Source organism: Cricetulus griseus (assembly GCF_003668045.3).
Source record: "Cricetulus griseus strain 17A/GY chromosome 1 unlocalized genomic scaffold, alternate assembly CriGri-PICRH-1.0 chr1_1, whole genome shotgun sequence".
NCBI lineage: Eukaryota > Metazoa > Chordata > Mammalia > Rodentia > Cricetidae > Cricetulus > Cricetulus griseus.
Genome location: NW_023276807.1, coordinates 216402455 through 216425470, shown reverse-complemented (window position 1 = coordinate 216425470; position 23016 = coordinate 216402455). Strand labels below are relative to the sequence as shown.

The window sequence follows — 23016 nt, the reverse complement described above, 5'->3', positions numbered from 1 at the left end:
GCTATAGTCAATTTACATTTTATAACTCAATTCCAGATCCAAAAAGGGTGAGCTTGCATTCCCTTTTGGTTCTTGCCATTCATTCTGGTTTCTGATTATGGTTCTGTTTATTGTGTTTTATTTCCTAGTGTCTAGGGTCATGATTAATTTTCGGAGTCAGCTTTTCTGTAGTAAACATGCTCATTTACCTGAATAGAGCCATTTTGAAGTTCTGACTAATTTTCTTAGTGTTTAGCTCTGCAGTTTTCATCTGGGGAGGAACTTATTTCTGTTCCCTACATGCAATGGGTGTTTTGTTTACCATCATAACTTTCTTGTCACTTGGTTGTAAGTCTTTCCACCAAGCTGCCCGAGCCCTGCTGCCATGTGGGCGCTTTCCGCCCAGGCTGCCCAAGTTCTGCCTGCCGCCTTGTTAAGGTCCCAAGTAACACACAGAGACTTGTATTAGGTACAAAGCTGCTTGGCCAATGACTAGGATTTCTCATCTGCTAGCTCAGTCTTAATTGTCATAAGTCTATATATTTTATAAGACTTATCTTATTGGACGCCAGCAGCAAGTGTCCTGTCTTCCTGGGCTCATGTGGTAACTCTGCGCTTTCTCCTACCTTTCCCAGAATCCCCCTTGTCTCCTAGTCCCACCTATCTTGTTTTCCTATTGGCCAACAGTACTTTATTTATCAACCAATAAGACATCATATACACAGAAGGACCTTCCCCATCACTTGGTCTTAGAACTTTTCCTCAGGCCTTACCTGATACAGTTGCTGTCTAGGAGTTCAGCAGCATATTATAGCAAGCCCATGCCCCCATGACAAAATGTAGTTGTTATAGAAAAGCAGCCATATCAAAACTTTTCCCAGAAGTTACTGGTTTATTATTAAGAAGGTGATTTTACTAAAAATACAAGATTTCTTAAAACTCACTGCAGTGTCATTGTCACACTTCTCCACACACCCAAACTTCAGTTCTTCAACTCTTGTCTGTTTGGTGTGTGCTTAGGTTTCACTTCTCTGAAATTATGTGTTTTATAAGTTTGGAAAGTTCCCAACTGAGGTGTATTGCGGTATCTCTAGAGCGGCAGAACTGACAGGAGATAAAAGGTACAGTAATGGGAGCAGATACAGTAAGGCCATTGGCTTCATTTTGGAAGCTGAGAAGTTCCCCAGTGGCTTTTGCAGTGTAGAGAACCAGGGAAGCCAGGAGTGTTGCTCATACTGAAGCTGTAGGCTCATGAGGGGAGGCAAGGGAAAGGCAGGCATACTACTGTGATTCCAAAGGATGGGGAATGTGCTCAGAGGCAGAAGGAAGACACTCAGACCTCGGCTGGAATTTCCCATCCTTTCTGTTCTACATGGACACCCAACTATTGACTGGTGCCCACCTATGTTGATGACAGATTTTTTTTTTTTTCACTCTGCTTACCAACATAGAGGGTACTGTCCTTTCAAACACCCTATGTAAAGACATGCCCTAGACAGTTCAGTTGATGTATAAATGCCAAGACACCTGGAGAAGAATGCATTCAGTGCCTACAGAAGCACTGAGAATAATTAGTGCTTTACCAGCTACCTGGCCATACCTGAATTTAATAAATTGACAGCCAGATTTAACATCACAGGAATTCTACACAAAATTAATTGATAAGAGTTTGAAGTCTATTTTTAAATTGTTAATCAGTTTTCCTATACCATAACAAAGTACTTCAGATAATCAACTTCCAGGAGGAAAGGGTTATTTATATTTAGCTTTTGGCTTCAGAGTTGGAATTCACAGTCTTTTGGGCCTATAGCCACACAGTATATTATGTTGCGAGTGTATGGTGGAGGAAGGCCTGTTCACTCTTGGCAGCAGATAAGCAAAGAGTTGTTAGCAAGAGGCCATACCCCCAACGGCCCTTTTTTTCTCCCACTAGATTCTGCTTCTTAAAGACTTCTAACTTCTGAGTAATACCATAGGCTAGGCTCCTTTGGGGAATACTTATCCAAATCATGCTGTTAGCCTGAAGCTCTTTAATCTCACCATCTGACTTTATTATGTACTTGTTACTGGCTTAGAACAGTGTTCCATGATGTGTCACAGTTTAAGTGTGGAAAATACTTGGTTTGTTGTTGTTTTGTTGGTTTGACTACTAGGAGTAAAGCTGTTGTAAACATGGGTGTACAGGTTTCGAATGAAAATAAGCTTCTTTCTACTGGGATAATAAATACTTAGAAATTCACTGTCTGGGTCCTATGGTAGTTGCATGTTTAGTTTAAGAATGTCAAATTGTTTTTGAATTATTGTTCTGTTGTATATTCTCCAACAATGTATGAAACTTTTTCTTGCCAACATCTGGTGTTGTCACAAGCTTTTCTGTTTATCTGTCTGTCAGGCCATGGGAGAATCCCAGGGATTTTGATATGAATTGTTCTATAAACCTGTATGAGTATGAGAAGAACTAACTTCACCAAGTTGCGTCTACCAATACATGAATGAAATAATATGCTTCTCCATTTATTTATATAATCATTGGATTCATTTTAAACTTAAAAGAAGGTGTGTGTGTGTGTGTCAGTGTGCACATGCATGAGTGTGACAGAGAAGTGGTGGGGGGAAATGTGCACCCAGGTTTGGAGGTCAGAGAACAACCTTGGGTATCGATCCTTTCAAACTTGTTTGAGATTCTCCTGGGGATTCTCCTGTCTCTGCCTTCTGTTTTGCATAGCAGTGCTAGGATTACAGATTTATACCTTACCTAGACTTTATGTAAATTCAAGGGTCTTGAACTCGGGCATGCCTGCTTGCATAGTAAACACTATCCACCAAGCCATCTCCCAGCTCCATTGATTCCTTTTTGTCAGTGTTGTGTAACTTCCTTCCCTCCCCCTTTCCTCCCTTTCTTCCTGTTTGTTTTTGCTTTTCCGAGACAGGGTTTCTCTATGTAGCTTTGTAGACCAGGCTGGCCTGGGACTCACACAGATCACTGGCCTCTGCCTCTCAAGCGATGGGATTAAAGGCGTGTGCCACCACCACCCAGCTTTGTGTAATTTCTCCATACTAGTCTTGTTTATGTACTGTTAAATTATAGAAATCCAGCTTGATTTGACAACTGTTGTCTTGCTAACTGCCCTTTTCCCCACCTTGTGGTTTTGTGCCCCACTGAATGGAACAAAGTTAACAATTTTAGGTGCTTGGGAGATGGCTCATTTGGTGTACATGTAGGGTTTATGTGTGAACCTGTACACACGAGTAACTGTGTTCTAATGGAGAAAGAATGGTTCTCTTCTATAGTTAGTTATTTGCTATATCCTTTGAGATGGTCTGGTACTGAACCTAGTGTATGCTGATTTTTTAGCTAAACTGCTGGCCAGCAGGTGCCAGTGATCCTCCTGTCTCTACCACTCAACACCCCAATGCTGAGGTTACAGATGCAGGGAGCCACTCCTGACTTTTTATGTGGGTGCTGAGAATCCGAACTCTTCCTGCTTACACAGTCAGCACTCATATCCGCTCAGGAATATCCTCAGTACCTCTTTGTTTTCTTATTTAACTAACATCGAACATAATATTTTTTTGAGAAAGGTGTATGCCCGGTGTCTGTGGCTCACTTTTGTCAGGTTTAGCAAATAAACATCTACTTTTGGGTGCAGGAGTCTGTATTTTACTGCCACTTAAAATGTGTTTTTGTCTGTGAGGCTCCAGTAAATTGTAGTTTGTATAATCCTGGATATGTAAATTTTTCAAAGGTTAAAACTAAATTTTAAATTTCATTATGTTTTCATTGCTAAAGTAGAGGTATAGTTTTGTGTTTTTATTTTTTGTTTTATGATTTCATTGGAATTACCAGTTAGATCCAGAAATTTATGTAGGTTATTTGGGGTTTTCTGTATTGACAATCATGCTGGCTGCAAATAAGGACTGTTTTGTTTGTTTTTTGTCTTGTTGCATTTTGATCTGTGTGTTTACTTCCTTTTCTTACCTTATTTTACTGCCAAGAACTCCTGGCATTATAGTGTTGAGTAAGAACTGTGAAAGGGAAATCTTTGTCTTGTTCTCAGTCTTTGCAGGAAAATATTCAGACTTGTGTTCTCAGGTATGTTAGTAATAGTTTTTGATTTTGTTTTTGTTTCTTGTAGTTCTTTTGTTTGATTTGAACTTCCCCTTTGGCTATTTTTCTGAAAGATTTTTATTATGAGTACATTTAGTTTTTGTTTTACTTTTTTTGTGTTTTGTTTTTTGGTTTTTCGAGACAGGGCTTCTCTGTGTAGCTTTGGAGCCTATCCTGGCACTCGCTCTGGAGACCAGGCTGGCCTCGAACTCACAGAGATCCTTCTGCCTCTGCCTCCCGAGTGCTGGGATTAAAGGCATGAGCCACCAACCCTCGGCGTTTTACTTTGTTTTTAAGGCAGAATTTTGGTATGTAGCCCTGGCTGTTCTGGAAACGCCAGAGAACAGCCTGCCTCTGACTTGTCTGAGTGCTAGGATTGAAGGTGTGTGCCACCATGCCCAGCTGGGTATAGAATGTAGTCAAATATTTTATGATGTTTGTTTACTAATATGATTCACAGTGATTAGTTTTTAAATATAGAACCAGTCTTGGATTCTGGTTAAAGTCCATTTGATTATAATTCTTTTTGTACAGTATGTCATTGTGTCGTGTCCCCCCCCACCCCCCATTCTCATTCTCAGAAACTATGTTCTAAGACCTTTACTGGTGCCTGAAACTATGATATGGATAGTATTATACCTTGTATATAACTTACTTTTCCCCTAGATACAAGCACTGGCTATCTGAATTTAAATGAACAAATTAGGAACAGTAAGAGATTAACGGTAGTGAAACTGCTGTAACAATATATTGTAATAATTTTATGTGGCTCATCACTCTCCCAACATACTGTATCTCATTGTACTTACTCCTGTGATGATGATTGAGGTGGTTCACTGCCTACATGATGAGATTAGATGAAGTGAGGTGAGGTGGATGAAGTCAGTTGGTCATTTTCATACAGCATTGGAATACCATGTAAGGGTTACCTGAGCATAGTACAGTGCCACCCACACAGTTAATGTGATAGCTAACATGGTGTTAATTAATTACCAGACAGAACAAAGGGATGATTTGTATGACGGGTGGCATTTTATCATGCTACTCGAAATGGTACAGAATAGTTTATTTTGTGATTTTTCTCCATTGAATTTGTGTGCATTATATGCATTTGTGCACACATGTATATTCTTATTGGCCTAAGCAGGAGCAGAGGAGGACCTAACATCTTCTGCTGTATTACTGTCTGCTTTTATATTCCCTTGAAACAGAGTCTCTCACTGAACCTGTAACTGGTCAGTTCAGCTTGGCTGGCTATTGAGTTGCTGGGGTCAGTCTGTCTACCTCCTAATAATGATGGGGCTACAGGCATGCATGGCCATGCCAAGGGTGTGTGTGTGTCTGTGTGTCAGGAGTAGGTCTGGGGTTTTAATTTCAAGTCCTCATGTTTGTGTAACCAACATTCTTACCCACTGACCCATTACTCCAGCCCCCATTTAATATTTTTAGATGCAATTGATGGTGGGTAAAAACTTGGAAAGTAAAACTCCTGATATGGAAGAACTACTATATATTGAATATTATTTGGCAATCTTTTGCTTAAGAGTTTTCACATCTATACTCATAGGGAATATTGGCTTGCAGTATTCTTGTTACTACCTTGTCTTATTTTTGGAAAGGGGCAATGTTATGATTTCCCCCCAGACATCAGAAAATTTCTCCATCTTCTGAGACCTGATAGGAAAAAAATTAAATTACAAATTTCATTATTAGTTGTAGTATTGTTAACTTTTCTGTTGGTTAAGACATAGTAGTTTGTTTTTCAGAAGCTCATCCAGTTCATCTAAATTAACAAATTTATGTATTTCCAGTTATTCTTTATTCTTGTGATGTTACAGACTATGTGTTAACTGCTGTTTTGATTTCCAGTATAAGTAGTTTTTGTACTTCTTTCTTTTTACTTTCTGTGTTTTTCTTTCTGTATTTTGTCAGTTATGCTGATTTTGCTTTCAGAGAGAATGAGAGCTTTGTTTCTTCGTTCTTTTCCTTTTATTTTTCCTTCAGTTTTATCAGTTTTTAATCTTTATTTTGAAATTGTTTTTTTATTTTATGTATGAGTGTTTTGCCTGAGTGTCTGTGTTCTACATGTGTACAGAGTCAATAGGTAACAGAAAAGGGCATTGGATTCCCCGGGACTGGAGTTACAGACAGTTGTGAAGCACCTGTGTGGGCGCTGGAAATCAAATCTGGGTCCTTTACAAGAGCAACAAGTGTTCCTAAGCACTGAGCCATATCTCCAGCCCGTATCCGTTTCTTTGCTTTGTTGTTTCCTCCTTGTTTTGTCTGGTCCCCAGCCCTTACTTTAGCAGCTCTTTTAAAATAAAAGAAAGTATTTTTAAAGTCATCTTTGTCTTTAAATCCAAACGAGTCATTTGAGGTATATATAGTTGGACCATTTCTAAAGTTCATTCTGACAATTTCTGACTTGCATGGAAAGTTAAATAGTGACAAGCTGAATTTAGCAGTCACATGAGATTGTCGGGGTTATTTCATACTCAAACCATAACATTCTGGCCGGGCAGTGGTGGCGCTCGCCTTTAATCCCAGCATTGGGGAGGCAGAGGCAGGTGGATCTCTGTGAGTTCAAAAAGAGACGAGCTTGGTCTACAAAAGCTAGTTCCAGGACAGCCTCCAAAGCCACAGAGAAACCCTGTCTTGAAAAACTAAAAACATAACAAAACAAAACAAAAAATCCCATAACATTCTGTTACTGGCTCCTCATGGACTTAAGGTCAAATGCATTCAGCACAACTTTGAAAGCCCCTATAGTCTACAGTTTCAGCTTTGTTAAAAAATCCAGCCTTCTTTGAGACTCAAGGTAATCTCTTAACTGTGAGTCCCTGTGGAATTAAAAAGAAATGAACTTTCAGTCTACAGTGGCACAGACTAAAACTCCTATTCCAAAGGGAGGAATGGAGACCTAGTATGTAAAAGATCAAAACACTGAACCCTGAGGGTGAATGCCAAGCCCAATAGCCTGTGTCTGGCACCTGAGCATTTATGTGGATCCCACTGGGTGGCCTCACTCTACAACTCTACTACTTGTAGCATACATGCTCTCTTTTTTGGACCAGCTTCACTCAGCCTTTATAGCTTCCTTCTGTAGACATCCTGCGTTCTGACATTTCCAGTATGCTGGGGTCATCATTGTAATTTAGGCATTACCTTAGCTTTTAGGTTGTCTTTGCAGTGAATCTGACCCTGCCACACATTGCATGACCTTTTCTTAAACATTGGCATAAGACTTCATGACCTTTGAACCCTTGTATTTTTTTTCATGCCTGCAAAATTGGACACCTAGTTCTGCTGTACTTCTTGGCAACCTTTTTTTTTTTTTTTCTTGAGCAGAGAACTCTTATAGAGGTGTTCTTGTTTTTCAGGCACTCTGCTGTCAAATGAAAGTTTTCCTAACAGATTCTCAGTTTTACAACTCTGAGCCTTTGGTGGATGGGATATTGCCTTTAGGGCACCATGGCTGCTGCGTAGGTGTCTTCAAAAACCGAGAAGAGGGTTTTGCATTTCTTGGAGCTAGAGTTACAGGTGGTTATGAGCTGCCCAGTATGCATGCTAGGAATGAAATCCTCATCCTCTTGAAGGTCAGCAAACACTCTTAACCCATGAGGCAAGTCTTAAGCCTGACAAAAACCATTTTTAGTGTGAGTACAACGTGCAGTTTCTTCTTTACTGCCCTAACCTCCTTAACGTTTGTAGCAGCTTTGTCGTATTTCTGTCTGCCACTTTTAACACCCCTTTCCTCATCAAATTGCACATTTTCACATATTTCTGCCCTGTTTTCTGCTCAGAATTTTTGCTAGAAATCAGGCTAAAGGCAGTGAGCATCATCTATGCGATAGCCTGAATGCTAAGAAGTCTTAAAGTTTCCTTCAAACAAATTAGTTACTTTTGAAATCAGCCTCAGGAAAATTTCCAGGCCACAGCCAGAGTGTAGCCAGATTTGTAACATGAATAGCTTTTGGCCCAGTTCTTGGTTCCCTTATGACACTTGAGGAACATAGTGTTTACTGTCTGTATTTCTGCTGACATCCTAATGTCTAATTTCCCAGGCTCATAACAGAATGGCTGTTTGCTCACTAGCACCTATTTCTAAATTCTACATTCCTCTTGCAAACCAATTTCAACAGCCTATCTGCATCACATGGCTTGCTACAGTAACTGTGCCCAAGAATCTGAAAGAAGTAACCTAAGGAGGCAGAGTTTATTTTGATTCATGGATTGAGGGGATGTAGTCTGTCATGGTAGGGAAGGCATGGTAGAGAAGCATGTGGCAGCCGCTCATACAGGTCAGGGCTGTAACCAGAAAGCAACATGTTATTTTAAAATATGAGTAGTTAAGAGATAATTTTGTTGGTTATAAGCCTCATCTGACTGGCATAAGCAAAACTATAATCTACTGGAAGCGTGAGTTAGCTTACAGATGACGGTGTACGAATTCTTGATTCTATATACAATTTCTTCCTAGAGAATTTAATGTCAACTCCTTGCTTAGAACTCAAAGTTATTATAGGTGATTGTTCTGCTTTCTGTGGTATTTGTCAAGAAACAAGATAGGAGAAAGTGAAGCAATTTAGATTTCCTACAGAAAATACACAAAAGAGAGGATACAACTCTGGATGCGCACATTTTCGAGTGTACACACACCATCACCACCACCACCACCACCACCACCATCAACAACAACAACAACAACAAAACATACACACACACACACACACAAATCCTGGGTGCAATTTGTATAGAAGAATAGATTACTGATAGCTAAGCTAAGTTTATACGAATCAGCCAACAGCTGTCTGATAAAACAATGTCAGCTCTGTGTAACCCTGGATGTCCTGGAACTCACTTTGTAGACCAGGCTGTCCTTGAACTCACAGATAACCACCTGCCTCTACTTCCCTACTGGGATTAAAGGCATGTACCACTACTGCCTGGCATAGTGTCAGCCTTTAATTACAATAAATTATTTAAAAAAGAATTGATCTGTTGTTGTTTTCTTTACTCTTTACTCTTTTTCTTTTGGGGTCTGCCAGTAGCTCCCAAATCATAACATAGAGGCTTATTATTTCTTATAAATGCCTGACTATGCTTGGCTTGTTTCTAGACAGCTTTTCTTAAATTATCCCATCTACCTTTTGTCTCTGGGCTTTTCCCTCTTCTTAATCTTTCTTACTCCGTGGCTATGTGTGTGGCTGGCTGGATGGCCCCTAGTGTCCTCTCCTTGTTCTCATCTCGTTTCCTTCCTTCTTACTTTTTTCTCCCAGATTTCTCCTATTTATTCTCTCTGCCTGTCAGCCCCACCTATTCTTTTTCCTGCCTCACTGTTGGCCATTCAGCTTTTTATTAGACCATCAGGTTGTTTTAGATAGGCAAAGAATCACAGCTTTACAGAGTTAAACAAATGCAGCATAAACAAAAGCAACAATCTTTATATCATTAAACAGATATTCCAGAGCATAAACAAATCTAAGACACCTTAAGATAATATTATACAACATTGATCGGGTGCAATGGCACATGCTAATGATCTTGAACTTCAAAGGAAGCTGAAGTAGGAGTTTGAATTTAAGACCAGCCCTGGGCTATGTAGTGTAACACAATTTATTTATTAATAAATGACAGAGACTGATATTGGGGTTCAAACTTTAAGCTGAATTGTAGTATGAAAAATAAAAGACCCAAAGTCAGGTATTGGGGATTCAACCTGAAGATCAGGGAAGCAAAGCAGCTGGCCACTAGCTCTCACCTCAAATTCAGGCTAAAAGGGCTGATCCACGAACAGACTCTTCAACAAGCCTCAAACTGCTGCCTCTCCTCAGCATGGCTGGAGAATAAATGCTCCTATCTTCAGTGTGGCTGGAGAATGAATGCCTCATAGTGACTCCTAATACTGACTTATATACCTTTCATGAGTCCTGGAATTAAATATGTGAGCTATAATTCTCTTTTAGATTGATTCAGTCTTGTCTGTGTAGATCTAGGTAACCTTGTGAGTCCTAGGATTAAATGTGAGTACCACCACCTCCTAGCTTCTGGCTGCTGGGATTAAGGTTGTGTGCCTAGCTTCTATGGCTTGAGGCTGACTTTGCTTTCTGAATCCTCAGGCAAGCTTTAATAAATCATAAATAATATATCACTACAATGTAGTAAGATCCTGTCTCAAAAAACAAACAGATTAAATAAATACCTGGGTCAGTTTTTAATTTTTAGGATTCAATTGGGGGATTGAAAAGATGGCTCAGTAGCTAAGAGCATTGGCTGCTCTTCCAGAGAATCTAGGTTCAATTCCTGGCATCTTCAGGGTAGTTCAGACCCTTCTGTAGTCCTAGGAGATAAGTACCCTCTTCTCACCTCATGTGGCACACATACACTCAGGTAAACATATATATAAAATAAATCCTCAAAAAATTGTTTAAAGAAGATTAAGTTGGTTCTAAAAAGAGACACCAATTTGCATATTAGCAGTACTAATATTTTAATACTAATGTAATCTTTATTTTTCTCTTTAGACAATGCGAAGACACAGAAATGAAGTGACAGTTGAACTCCGGAAGGTAAGGGGGGTATGCATCTCAAGAAAATCAGTTAAGAGACTATTGTAGATCACTCCTGTGGTCTCAGCACTTGGGAGGTAGAGGCAGGAAGACTGAGGGCAAGGATCATCTACTACCTAGCAAATTTAAGGCTAGGCTGGGTTACATGAGACCCTGTCTTAAAAAACTGGTACTCAGAGCAAGGGGTGATATTATTTTTTCTACGTTAAAATTGTGTATAACTTGAATTATGAAAGTACTGTGGCCAGCTAGTTATCCCTAAAACCACCCAACATACAGCCACATGGGGGCTACCAAGATGGCTTAGCATGTAGAGGCACTTTCTGTCCAAGGCTTGCAACTTGTGTTTGAACCTGAGAACCCATGTAAGGTAGAAGGAAAGAACCCATTCCACAAATTGTCCTCTGATTTTAATACATGCTCCATAGTATACTTTCCCACACATAATACATACATATATGAGCACATAATAATATTAAAGAAAAGTCCATATGATTAAATAGTTCATAATTGTATACAGTCACAATTATAACAGCCTCCATTTTACTAAGAATACTAGTTATTTTGAGAAATACTTTGCCATATTGAAATTCCAAAACATTTAAGGAAGATACTCTTTTCTTGATCCTCTTTGGTCTGTGTGTGGTAGGTGCCCTCTCTTTTCCCATGTTCTGCAATAGGAGAAGCATTATTTATTAACTAATTGTAAGTGGTGTCAAGATTGTTTTCTTTTATTTGGAACACATTAGAGAGTCGCTTTGGTGGTTTGAATAAGAATGGCCCCCATAGACTCATATTTTAATGCTTAGGGTATGACATTAGGAAATATAGCCTAAATTGAAGAAAATATCACTGGAAGTGGGCTTTGGGGTTTCAAATGCCCAAGCCAGACCCAGTGACTCACTCTTCCTGCTGCCTGCTGATCCACATGTAGAACTCTCAGCTCCTTCTCCAGCACCATGTCTGCCGGTGTGCCTCTGTGCTTCCTGCCATGGTGATAATGGACTAAATCTCTAAAACTGTAGGTTACCCCAATTAAAAATTTTCCTTTAAAAGAGTTGCTGTGGTCATGGTGTCTCTTCACAGCAATAGAACTTTGACTGAGACACCTTCATCAGATTCTGTTTTCATGTGAACCTATTTTATAGGAAACAATTTAAATTGCCTATCAAGAAAATAAATTTGTTTCTCTATATACTTGTGCTTCCTAAGACTAGATTTGGAACTTACTTCAAATCTTGGTATCTTAAATTAGATCCTTTTTTGAGTGTAACTCATTCTTAAAACTCCTTTCTCTATTAACTTGCCTTGGTGAAGCTTTTCAGTCTTAAAGAGAAAATGTGTCTATATATACAGTTTGCCTGACCTCTGGCTCCTGTTATATGAACCCTTGTTTCCGTCTTATCTCCTTACTCTCTTCTCTGTTAAGTCTGTATGTAGTGATGTACTAATGATCCTCAGACATCTGTACTTTTGGTTTCTATCATATTGTGGACAGAGTTATATAGGAATGAAATATTTTATCTAAAGTCACCAGCTGACAAATGACAAAGCTTATAACTGTCATGCTATAATATGTCTGAGTGTGCATGTTCAAGGAATAATACTTTGTAAGTTGAGAATCAACTTAAAGCTTGTTACTGGTATTTCCCACTTTTACACATTATATAAAACTTATAATCTGCTGTTGATGGTTGATCAGTCAAGTAAACTGAAAATGAGAGAAGTCTCATTTGGCTGATCAGATTCAGTATTATTTCAGTTAGTTGTAGGCCAGTAAGGTGGTTCAGCGGGTAAGGGCACTTGCCACCAAGCTTAACAACCTGAGTTTGAGTTTGATCCCCAAAACCCACATGTGGAAGGAGAGAACTAGCTCTCTCAGTCTGTCCTTTGACCTCCACCTGAGCGCCATGGCATGACCCTCTACACACAAAATATTACAAATTGAACAGGGTGTGGTAGTTCACACCTGTAATCCCAATACTTGGAAGGTTGAGACAGAATTGCTAGTCTGAGTTTGTGGGGACACCTTTCTCAGAAACCTGCAAACAGAATAAAATGACTTTCTTAGTCAGTGTTCTATTTCTGTTGTTAATTACTATACTGTTGGAATTATATTTATATGTGTTATATATTACATAATAGTTATAATTATTGCTCTAATCAATGCTAGAAAAGAAGGAAGGAATAAGAGGAAGGCTTTTGGGACGAGGAATGTAAATGAGTTGGTAGGTAGAGTGCTTACTGGTATCTAAGAAGCTCCACATTCTGTCCCAGAACTACATGAACCAGTTATGTTGGTGTATACCAGTAATCCTAGCATTTTCAGACAAGAGGATCAGGAATTCAAAGCTGTCTTCAACTACATAGCAAGCTTAAGGGTCAGTCTGGGAATATATGAGACCCTATCTATAACTGGTCTTTCTTTGTTCTGCCAGCTCCCAAATAAAAACACAGAGACTTTTTGTTACGTGTGAAAGCTTGGCCTTAGGCTTGTTCCCAACTGTCTCTTAAAACTGAAATTAACCCGTTTATATTAATCTACATCTTGCTACATGGTTAGATACTTTCCTCAGTACTGTGCATCACACTTGCTCCGTGTCTCGCTCGTGAATCCCTGCCTCTCAGATTATTCCCTAGAGTTCCTGTCTCTCCTTGGATGCCCTGCCTGTCCTCTTCTGCATGGTTGTTTGCCGTTTAGCCCTTCATTAAATCAATCAGAAGGTGACTTAGGTTGGTGAGTTTAAATAGAGACACATCTTCACCCAATGTACAAAAAGATTATCTCAATACCTATCTCAAAAAACGATATTAGAAGGTTTAGACTGTAAATGAATTTTATAAGCATAAAGATTAGTTCATAAAAATCAAAATCAATCATAAATACTGTGCAGAAACAGGATTAAAAACAACAACATTTATAGTTACTCCAAAGAAAAGAAAATTCTTAAAATATGGGAGATGGCAAGATGCTTAGTGTGTAAGGCATTTATTGACAAGTCTGATAACTAAAGTTTGACTTTCAGGACACACAAGGTGGAAGAGAACCAACTTGTAAGCACAAGTTCTAATAGGTCTTAATAATAAAAGCCTGGAGTCAGATATAGGGGAAAGTGCTGAAAGATCAGAGAGACAAAAGAGCAAGAAGCCACAGCCACCTTTACTTCACTAACTTCCCAGCCGAAAAGAGACTGAGCTCCTGCCTCCTCCCGCCTTATCACTTCCTTTCTCTACCCAGCCATATCTTTTCTTGTCTGTCTATACAGACCTCCAGACCTCTATGGTTAACTAGTGGCTAGCTCTGCCCTCAGATCTTTAGGCAAGCTTTATTTGTTAGAGTATAAAAGATATTACCACACCAACTCCTGTGAATTGTCCTCTGACCTCCTCACCTGTATTGGTCTATGAGAGTGTACACACACACACACACACACACACACACACACACACACACACACACACACTCACACACACACACTAAAAACATGTACAAGTTTTGTATACTGAAAACTATGACATGCTAATGAGAGGAAGATTTATGTAAACAGAATTAAGTATACTGTATTCATAGATTGTAAACTTCAATATAGTAAAGATGCCATCCTATATTGATCTATTGGTTTAATATCTATTAAAAAATCTTAGCAAGGTAAACTTCAATATAGTAAAGATGCCATCCTATATTAATCTATTGGTTTAATATCTATTATAAAATCTTAGCAAGAATTTTTATAGACATAGAAAAGCTTATTTTAAAATGTACTCTAGGATAGCTAACACAGTCTTGCCAGAAAAAAGGAAATAAGGAATTGGTGTACTTAGTGTTGAAACTTACAGTATATAGAGAATAGTAACCAATACTTTACTGCTATCAGGGCAGGTACACATGGAACCCATGGAACAGAGGTTAAACTCTGAAATAGACCCAAATCCATTAGCAGGTCCCAAATAGATTGCTTGCTTGCTTATTTGTGTATTTGATAGTTTTATTAATTGAGCCTAGGTAGCACATATTAAGCCTCTACCACCAAGCTATAGCCTTAGTCCCCAACTGATTTTTGGCAACATACAAAACAATTTCAATGGAAGAAGGATATCCTTCTCATCAAGGGGCACCAAACAGCCTAACATCCATATGGCACGTGAGGAAGTTGGCCAGATTGCTTGGTGGTTAAGAGCACTGGCTGCTCTTCTAGAGCATCTTGAGTCTCAGCACCTATGTGGTAGATCACAGCCATCTGTAACTCCAGCTCCAGGGCATCAGATGCTCTATTCTGGCCTCTGTGGGAATCAAGTACATACACAAACATACATGCAAGCCAAACATCTATGCACATAATAATAATACAGTTTTAAAAACAAAAAATATACTTCAACCCAGATATCACACTAAATTCAGACAATACATTTAAACACAAAACACAGTAGTATAAAACTTCTAAATAAAAATGTGAAGGAAATGTTCAGAATCTAGGGCCAGACATAGATTTAAGAATGGGCTACAAAAATATAATCCGTAAAAAGAAAAGCTGTGGGTAAGTCTCTGGCCTTTCCATCCACACCTTCTCCCCAACCTAACAGATCTAGCCCATTTCCCATATCCAGTACCCTAGCCTAGTCTGACCACTGCAACTGTGCCTGAAGCACCTTTTAGGCTTCCACCTAAATACCCAGCGAGAACTCCATTTCCTTTTCTAGGCTCTAACCAGGTGAGTCTCCCTGACCTCGACATATAGTGCCCTGTTCTAGTCTGGCCTCACCTGCCTCTGCTACACTGATTCCTAGGGTTCTTCCAGGACTCTCCCTAACTATTCTCCAAACCATAGGCCCTTTCCATACCACACCCAGCCTTTCTACCCACACTCTACACATGGGCCGGAAAGCACATCCTGTACACCAGCCCAGTCCCCTCAGTCCATTTAATTTCCATTCTTCCCAAGCCATTTCCGACCTCAAAGCCCAACCTACCCACACATCCTATGTTCTGCCCCAACCTGCTCTTGTCCATGTTAGACTCAGAACTAACAAAAAAAGTCCATATATGACAGATCAAGCCAATATCCTCTCCAAAACTTAACCCATTTCTTATAGAAATGTTTGCCAATGAGAATTGCCTAGATGAACCCAGAACCCAGACTTCCAAAGAACAATCATAGACCTTATCAAAGAATTCAAGGAAACAGCTCAATAAAATTAAGGAGAAAGAACTTGAAGGAAAATAAATGGCTAATGCCCAAGAAAACACAAATACAAAGTGATGGAAATAACAAAAACAATCCAGGACTGGAGAATGGAATTCAATAAGGAGATAGAAATATTAAAGAGGCTCAAGTTGAGATAGTGATGGAATTGAACAACATTAATAACTCAACTAAAAAACTCAAGGAAAGACTTCAAAGTAAAATGAATCAAACAGAAAAAAAAAAAAGAATATTAGGATCCACAGAAGATAGAATATCAGGAATGGAAGATAAAGTAGAGGGTCTGTATCAAATAAGCAAGGAGTTTGAAAAGAAATTTAAAAGAAAAAAGGAAATGTTGGAACATACAGGAAATGTGGGACACCATGGAAAATGTTAAATCTAGATGAGGGAGAAGAATCAAGTCAGTGACATAGAACAGAACATGAACAAAATCATAGAAGAAAACTTCCCTAAACTAGGAGACACACACCCATACAGACACAAAAAGCACATAGAACCCCAAATAGGTAAGATCAGCAATGAAAATCACTGTGGCATATCGTAAGTATTCAGAACAAAGATAGTATATTGAAAGCTGAAAGAGAAAAACATACATTATACATAAAGAAAAACCCATCAGAATAACAGTTGGTTTTGCAATAGAAACTTTGAAAATCAGAAGAGCCTGGAACAATGTATTTCAAGTCCTAAAAGACTGTGTATTGACCATCCCAGCAAAGCTATCTGTCATAGTTGAAGGAAAAAATTTTTTCCACGACATAAGCACCTAAAAAAGATTATATTCAGCTAGGCAGTGGTGGCACACACCTTTAAACCCAACACTTGAGAGGCAGGTGGCCTCTGTGAGGCCAGCCTGGTCTACAAAGCTGTCTCGGAAAACGAAGAAAAAAAAAAAAAGACCAAACAAGCCCAAGAAAATATAGGAAACAATATTTTGGGCTGAAAGGAGGAATGAGTGTAGCAGAGAGATTTGGAAAGATACAAAACAATAGTATTAAAACACAAAGTACTATTGAGAACAGAAACATCAGAAACCAACAACACAATGACTAAATTAACAAACATACTCCTATGATAACTTTACATATCAAAAGACACAGGCTGACTGAATGGATAAAGAAACAAAATCCATCCATCTGTTGTTATACATCTTAGCCTTAAAGATAGGCATCACCTTAGATTATAAGAGTGGACAAAAGTACTTTAATCAGATGGGACCAGTAAGCAGGCAGAGATATCCTAATATCTGATGAAATAGACTTCAAATTAAAACTGATGAGAATAGATAAAGGATATTTCATTTGAATCAAACAGTTAACCAAGAAGACATTACTATCCTTAACATATGTGCCAAACTCTGGTGCATCTAATTTTATTTAAGAAAACAAAACAAAACAAAAAAACAACAACCTACGGGAGGTGGCTCAATGGTTAAGAGTAACTGGCTGCTCTTCCAGAGGACCCAGGTTCAATTCCCAGCACCCACATGACAAAACACCAATGTATATAAAATAAAATAGATTAAAAAAAAACCTATTACTGGTTTAACAGTAGTTTAACATCAATTCATTAATAGGTGTTTTTAATACTCTGCCTTCCCCCATAGATAGATAGGTCATTTAGACAAAAATAAACAAAAACATCAAAATTAATTGACATCCTACATTAAATGGGTTTAACATGTATCTACAGAATAATCCACACAAACAACAAGAAAATGCATTCTATTTAGCAGTGCACAGATGGATTTCTAGAATAGACCACAACCTGGAACTAGAACAAAAAGGTTGAAATCACTCCCTGTATCTTATCATTCCACAATGCAAAAAAACTTGAAATACTACATAGCAAACAAATCTCCAGTAAATGTACAAACTTACAGAGATGAAACAACTCATTATTGAATGAAGAATGGGTCAAAGAAGAAATAAAAAAAGAAATAAAAAAATTTTGGAACTAAAAAACCTCTAGGACACATTAAAAGCATTCCCATAAAGACACTTTGTGGCTCCAAGTTTCTACATTTAAAAATCAGAAAAAGCACAAATAAAGCTGGGTGGTTGTGGTGCACGCCTTTAATCCCAGCACTTGGGAGGCAGAGACAGGTGGATTTCAATGGGTTCAAGGCCAGTCTGGTCTACAAAGTGAGTTCCAGGACAGCCATGACTGTTACTCAGAGAAACCCTGTCTGGGGGCGGGTAGGGGGAGAAGCAGTACAAATAAATGACTTAATGATATATGGAAAACAAGAACAAACTATATCTAAAACTAGTCAGCAAATCAGTTGAAATTAATATATGTAAAGGAAGCAAAACAACAAATCTGAGAGTTATTCTTTGAGAAGATAACAAATTGACAGATCTCTAGCTCAATTAACCAAAAGAAATTGAGGGCCCCCAGATTAACAGAATCAGAAAGGAAAAGGAAGTACAACAGACACCAAAGAATTCAGAATGTTATAGTGGAGTACTTCAACCTGTACTTTATTAAGCTTGAAAACCTAAAAGACAGGGTTACATTTAAATTTCTAGATTCAGCCAAGCCAAACTTAAGCCAACAAGTTAGCAACCTAAACAGACCCATAACAAATGAGCAAATGAGGAGGCAAAAATAATAAAAAGCCTTCCAGTTTAAAAAAAAAGTCCAGGGCTAGATGGAGTCACAGCAGACTTGCAAAGAATATTTCCAACCAATCTTTCTTAAGCTATTCAAAATTGTCCCAAACCCCTCAGAAGCCAGTATCACTAATACCCAGACAATATAAAGGTACAAGAAAAAAAGCAAACAAACTAAAACAAAACTACAAGCTGATCATATCTCTGATCAACATAGATTAAAAAATGCTGAACTAAGCTTTCCCATTGCATTCCCTGGGGACCCCTCAGATGTTCATACCCAGTAGTGCTCCGTGACTCCATCCCTTTGTGTCAACCTCTAGTACTCAGAGGCATTCTTTATCTGGGAATCCTCTAGCCACTGGCCTGGGAATCAGGTAGGCATTCTTCATTCTCCTTCCTATCTTCACTTTCCAACTCCCTAGTCTTATCTGCTGCCTCGTAGCAGACCACTTGCACGGTCCTACACTCCCTCTGCCTCCATTCTCTGAGTACTTGGTAGAACTTAGCAGCAGACTCAGCCTTTCTCCCTCACTCTGTCCCTTTGTGTCAGGTACTAATATCCAGAGGGACTCTCTACCTGGTATAGCAGCGGCATCTATCCTTGCCAGCGTGTTTGTATTAGTGGCTGTGGACCCAGGAGAATACCAAATATCGTTGTTTTGCTAAAGGAATGTAGCAATAAAATGACTCCTAACGACATTCTGTTATACCCTTAGTTCTGTGTCTTCCTCAGCCATGATTAGAGAAGCTTCTTCTTACAATAGATGGGAACAAATTTAGAGACCCACAACTGGACAGTGTGCATAGAGTGAGAGACTTTGGAACATGTTGTCATAAATGGGATGTCTTTGTCAAATGTTTCCCTTCAGGGCTCATGGAACTATGGAAGAATAGGCAGAAAGATTTTAAGAGTCAATGGGGATGGAAAACACCAAGGAAACAAGGCCTTCTATTCATAGCAGGACTGACACACATATGAACTCAAAGAGACCATGGTAGCATGCACAGGGCTTGCATAGGTACAAGTTAGATGCGGTTCTGAGTGCTGAGAGTGGAAGTGGACACAAGTCCCCATTCCTAACCCAGAAAGCCACCCCTATTCTTAATTGCTTGCAAAGGAAACATTAGTTTTCTCAATGGAGTTCCACTGGGTATACAAATCAAGCTTAAGGGCAGGCCCCATGTCCAGCAGTAGATGCCCAACACAGATCAAATGCAGTGGTATTTTTGGTGGTATTTTACTATAATGATTTGCCTAGGGTGCCCCCCTCATCCATCTTTTGCTTATATGTTGTGGTTTCCTATTTTGTGTTTTAATGGAATATCAGTATGTGCAAATGTGTCTGTTCGAGCTGCCGTGTTTCTTGTGCTTTTTCTTTGGCTTATATTTTTCTGTTTGTATTGTTGTATTCTGACTTTTTAATGTTACTATTTTTAGATGCCTGTTTGTTTTGTTTGTTTTTCCTGTGTGTGTGTGTGTGTGTGTGTGTGTGTGTGTGTGTGTGTGTGTTGAGACAGGGTTTCTGTATATTCCTGGGTGTCCTGGAACTCACTGTGTAGACCAGGCTGCCCTCTAACTCAGATCTGCTTGTCTAGAGTGCCTAGTTACTACCTCTTGGTTACTGATATCTTAAAAGGATCACATGATTCCTTGGAGAAATGCTCATTTAAAGTTTGGTAAGGTGGAAGTACAGAAGTTACACCCAGCCTGTAATGTACCATGAGAAAGGAGAAAGACAACACTTAACGGGTTCCAAAGACTTTTAAGAATCCACCACATAATAGGTTCACTGATTGATCAGGGCTGCAGGACAAGGATTCAGGATTCTGCCCCAGCAGGGGCAGAAAATAGGGTTTATAAGCACAAAATTAGAAACATTTGTTTCCAAGGTACAGTTACAATTTTCACCAATCAGAAGTCAAAGATTAGGGACTTGCTTGTGTGAAATGATATACAATGCAAGCCTTTCAGTCCAACCAATCAGATTCATTTGTTCTTTTCTGTTGTTAGGAACAGCCATAATGTTTCTAAAGAATCAAAGATACATAATGAATATTTCTAGTTTAGGGAGGAGGTAGTCAGCCATTGTAAAGTTCTCAACTCCCTTAGGGCTTGGAAACTTGAACTTTATTTCACTCTACAGGTAAAATGGAGTCTCAAGTCAAAATGGCAATACTCAGGCCAAGGTGCTTTTGCCTGCTCCCTTCACACATAGGCCTAGAAAATTAATTTGAGTGTTATAAACGGCCATTTTCTTTCATGTCAATGCAGTTAACTTAAAAATTAATGAATGAGTCAAACTTGGTAGTATATTCCTGTAGTCCTACTCTTATGGAACAGGAAGATCACCACAAATTTGAGCCCAGCCTGTTGCACACAGTGAGTTCCACACTAGCTGGGGCTACATAGTGAGGCTGTCTGAAAAACAGTACTAACAACAAAACCACAAAAAGAAAAAAAAAATGAGTGAATAAGAAAAAAACTTGATAACTAAAAGTTTTTTAAAACTCTTAAATACATTTGGGTATCAACAGATCTCATGGCAGAACCTATAGAATGTTGCTAGTGCTCTGTTTTAAAAAGTTAGGGAAAGTCAAATTAACAAATACTAGGAATTCTAACATTTTAATTCTCAAATTCTAAATTTTATTAATTTAAAAACAGCATAGATGTAGAACAATGAGTGTATCAGTTGAAACCAAGTGCTTCAAAACAGTAGTCATTTTGTCCATTGTCTGACCTGAGAGTGGTTGCTTGCTTCTAGATTCCCTATTTCTTAGGTTAGTAATTAATGATCTAGGGTCATCTGTGTAAGTGTCTGGAAGTTGGTTGTCTGGATATAGCCTAGTCCTCCACTGTGCTCACATGGTAGGTTCAGAGAGAACAGCCGGAGAGGACAGTCTGCAACATCTGAGTATTTTCAAGCTTTCTTGTTTAATGTTCCATTGCCAAGGCAAGTTGCACAGCTCGACCTCTGATCAGCGGAGACTATGTACTATAGGCATGGAAATGGGGAGATTTTGTAGTTTAGTATCTAACTGTCTACACTTAAGTGAAATGGCCAGTTTAGATGTGGATTTTCCCTTTTGATTTGGGAAGATAAGAAAAACCTAGTAAGGTCTAAAAACAAAATAATCAGTAGCTAAAAAAAGACTATTTTTTCCCACTTTTTTTTTTTCCAAGACAAAATAGTATTTATAGGTGAACACCAACAGACATTCAAAGAAGCAGGTAATTCCAGTTTGTTAAATGATTTCAGATTAAGAAAGATGACTTCAGCTCCTTTTATGAAACAAGAAAACCTATCAGCTGAGTACCAGATAAGACAGGTACAGAAAATATGCTTGTCAGCCAGTTCCACTTGGGAGAGGAAGAATGAAACCTTAATAAGCTTAATCCAAGATTTAAAAGGATAGTTTAACATTGAAACATGTATTATTTCACATTGGCAGAGGAAAGTGGGAAGTTGCTTGTAGGGGAACCTGCTTAGGGGCTGGCTACAGGTCTTCTTGACCACGCCTTCAAGGGTGTGGTCAGGGTGACATAGAGTAAGAGTTTCAGGTGGCTGGGTTTCACTTTCGGTTTTTCCCTTTCGGCTTGCTGTACAGACTGCTGCCATGCCAGCTGGCTAGGTCGCTCTGTAAGTAAGGCTTTTCCCTAATAAATACCCTTATATTTCTACCTGGCTCCGTATTGGTAATTTCCCACTTTAGTTGCTAGAAAAGGAACATGCCTTAATGAAATTAAACATCCATTCATAATTGAAAGGGAATGTAACAATTTAATAAGTATAGAAAGGTTCTTTCTGTGGTGGTGCACACATTTATCCTAGCATTTGGAAGGCACATCAGTCTGAGGCCAGTCTGATAGGGATAAGTTCCAGGTGACTACCTAGTGATACACTGTTCCCCCAAACAAAAAATATGAGGAATGTTCTTCCTATCTACATAAGGGTACACCTGTAGAGGTACAGATTAAGATACACTGGACTAGGATAAATATAGCTTAATTTTATTGGAGAAGTCACTTACATAAGAAACTTATGACCCACAAGTTCCAGCTCCAAGGATCCGCACCCAGCTGCTCTCTGTCACCTGATCGGAACCCAGAGAGAGCAAGCCTGACCTGGACCCCAGACCAAATCCCACACGCACACATATGCACCTGGGACCACACCCAAATGGTCGTTGTCGGTGCCACAGGCTGGTTGGATCTCTCACTACAATTCCCATTTTAGTCTAAAGAAAAAGATTTAGACTTGATACAAACTATATAGAAAGATAGCAAATATCAAGTATGCGCTAGGAGAAGGAAAAGTTAAGTACACCCTCAAGATCTATTGGCAGTGAAGCAACAAGAGCAAATGGCAAGAACACCCACCAAAGCTGACACATTGTGGTATATCATGACTGAATGTTGTCCTAAGACTGGGGAATCTATGTAGATACCTGGAAGAATAGGCGTGATGGATGGAATGTAAGATTCCTGAAAGACTTTGGGAGCTTAACTTTTCATGTGCTGAGCAGCTGGAGTAAAT

The 23016-nt window shown here is 39.0% G+C and overlaps 1 protein-coding gene across 1 annotated transcript in view; it reads left to right on the top strand.

Annotated features, from left to right (window-relative positions):
* The window catches only part of Kpna3 (karyopherin subunit alpha 3), an 82435-nt gene that overhangs the window by 30071 nt on the left and 29348 nt on the right, over positions 1-23016 (top strand). The window contains exon 2 of the mRNA XM_027390380.2: positions 10612-10656. Within this exon, the coding sequence (XP_027246181.2) occupies positions 10612-10656 (45 nt within the window). The remainder of the gene's footprint in view (positions 1-10611; positions 10657-23016) is intronic.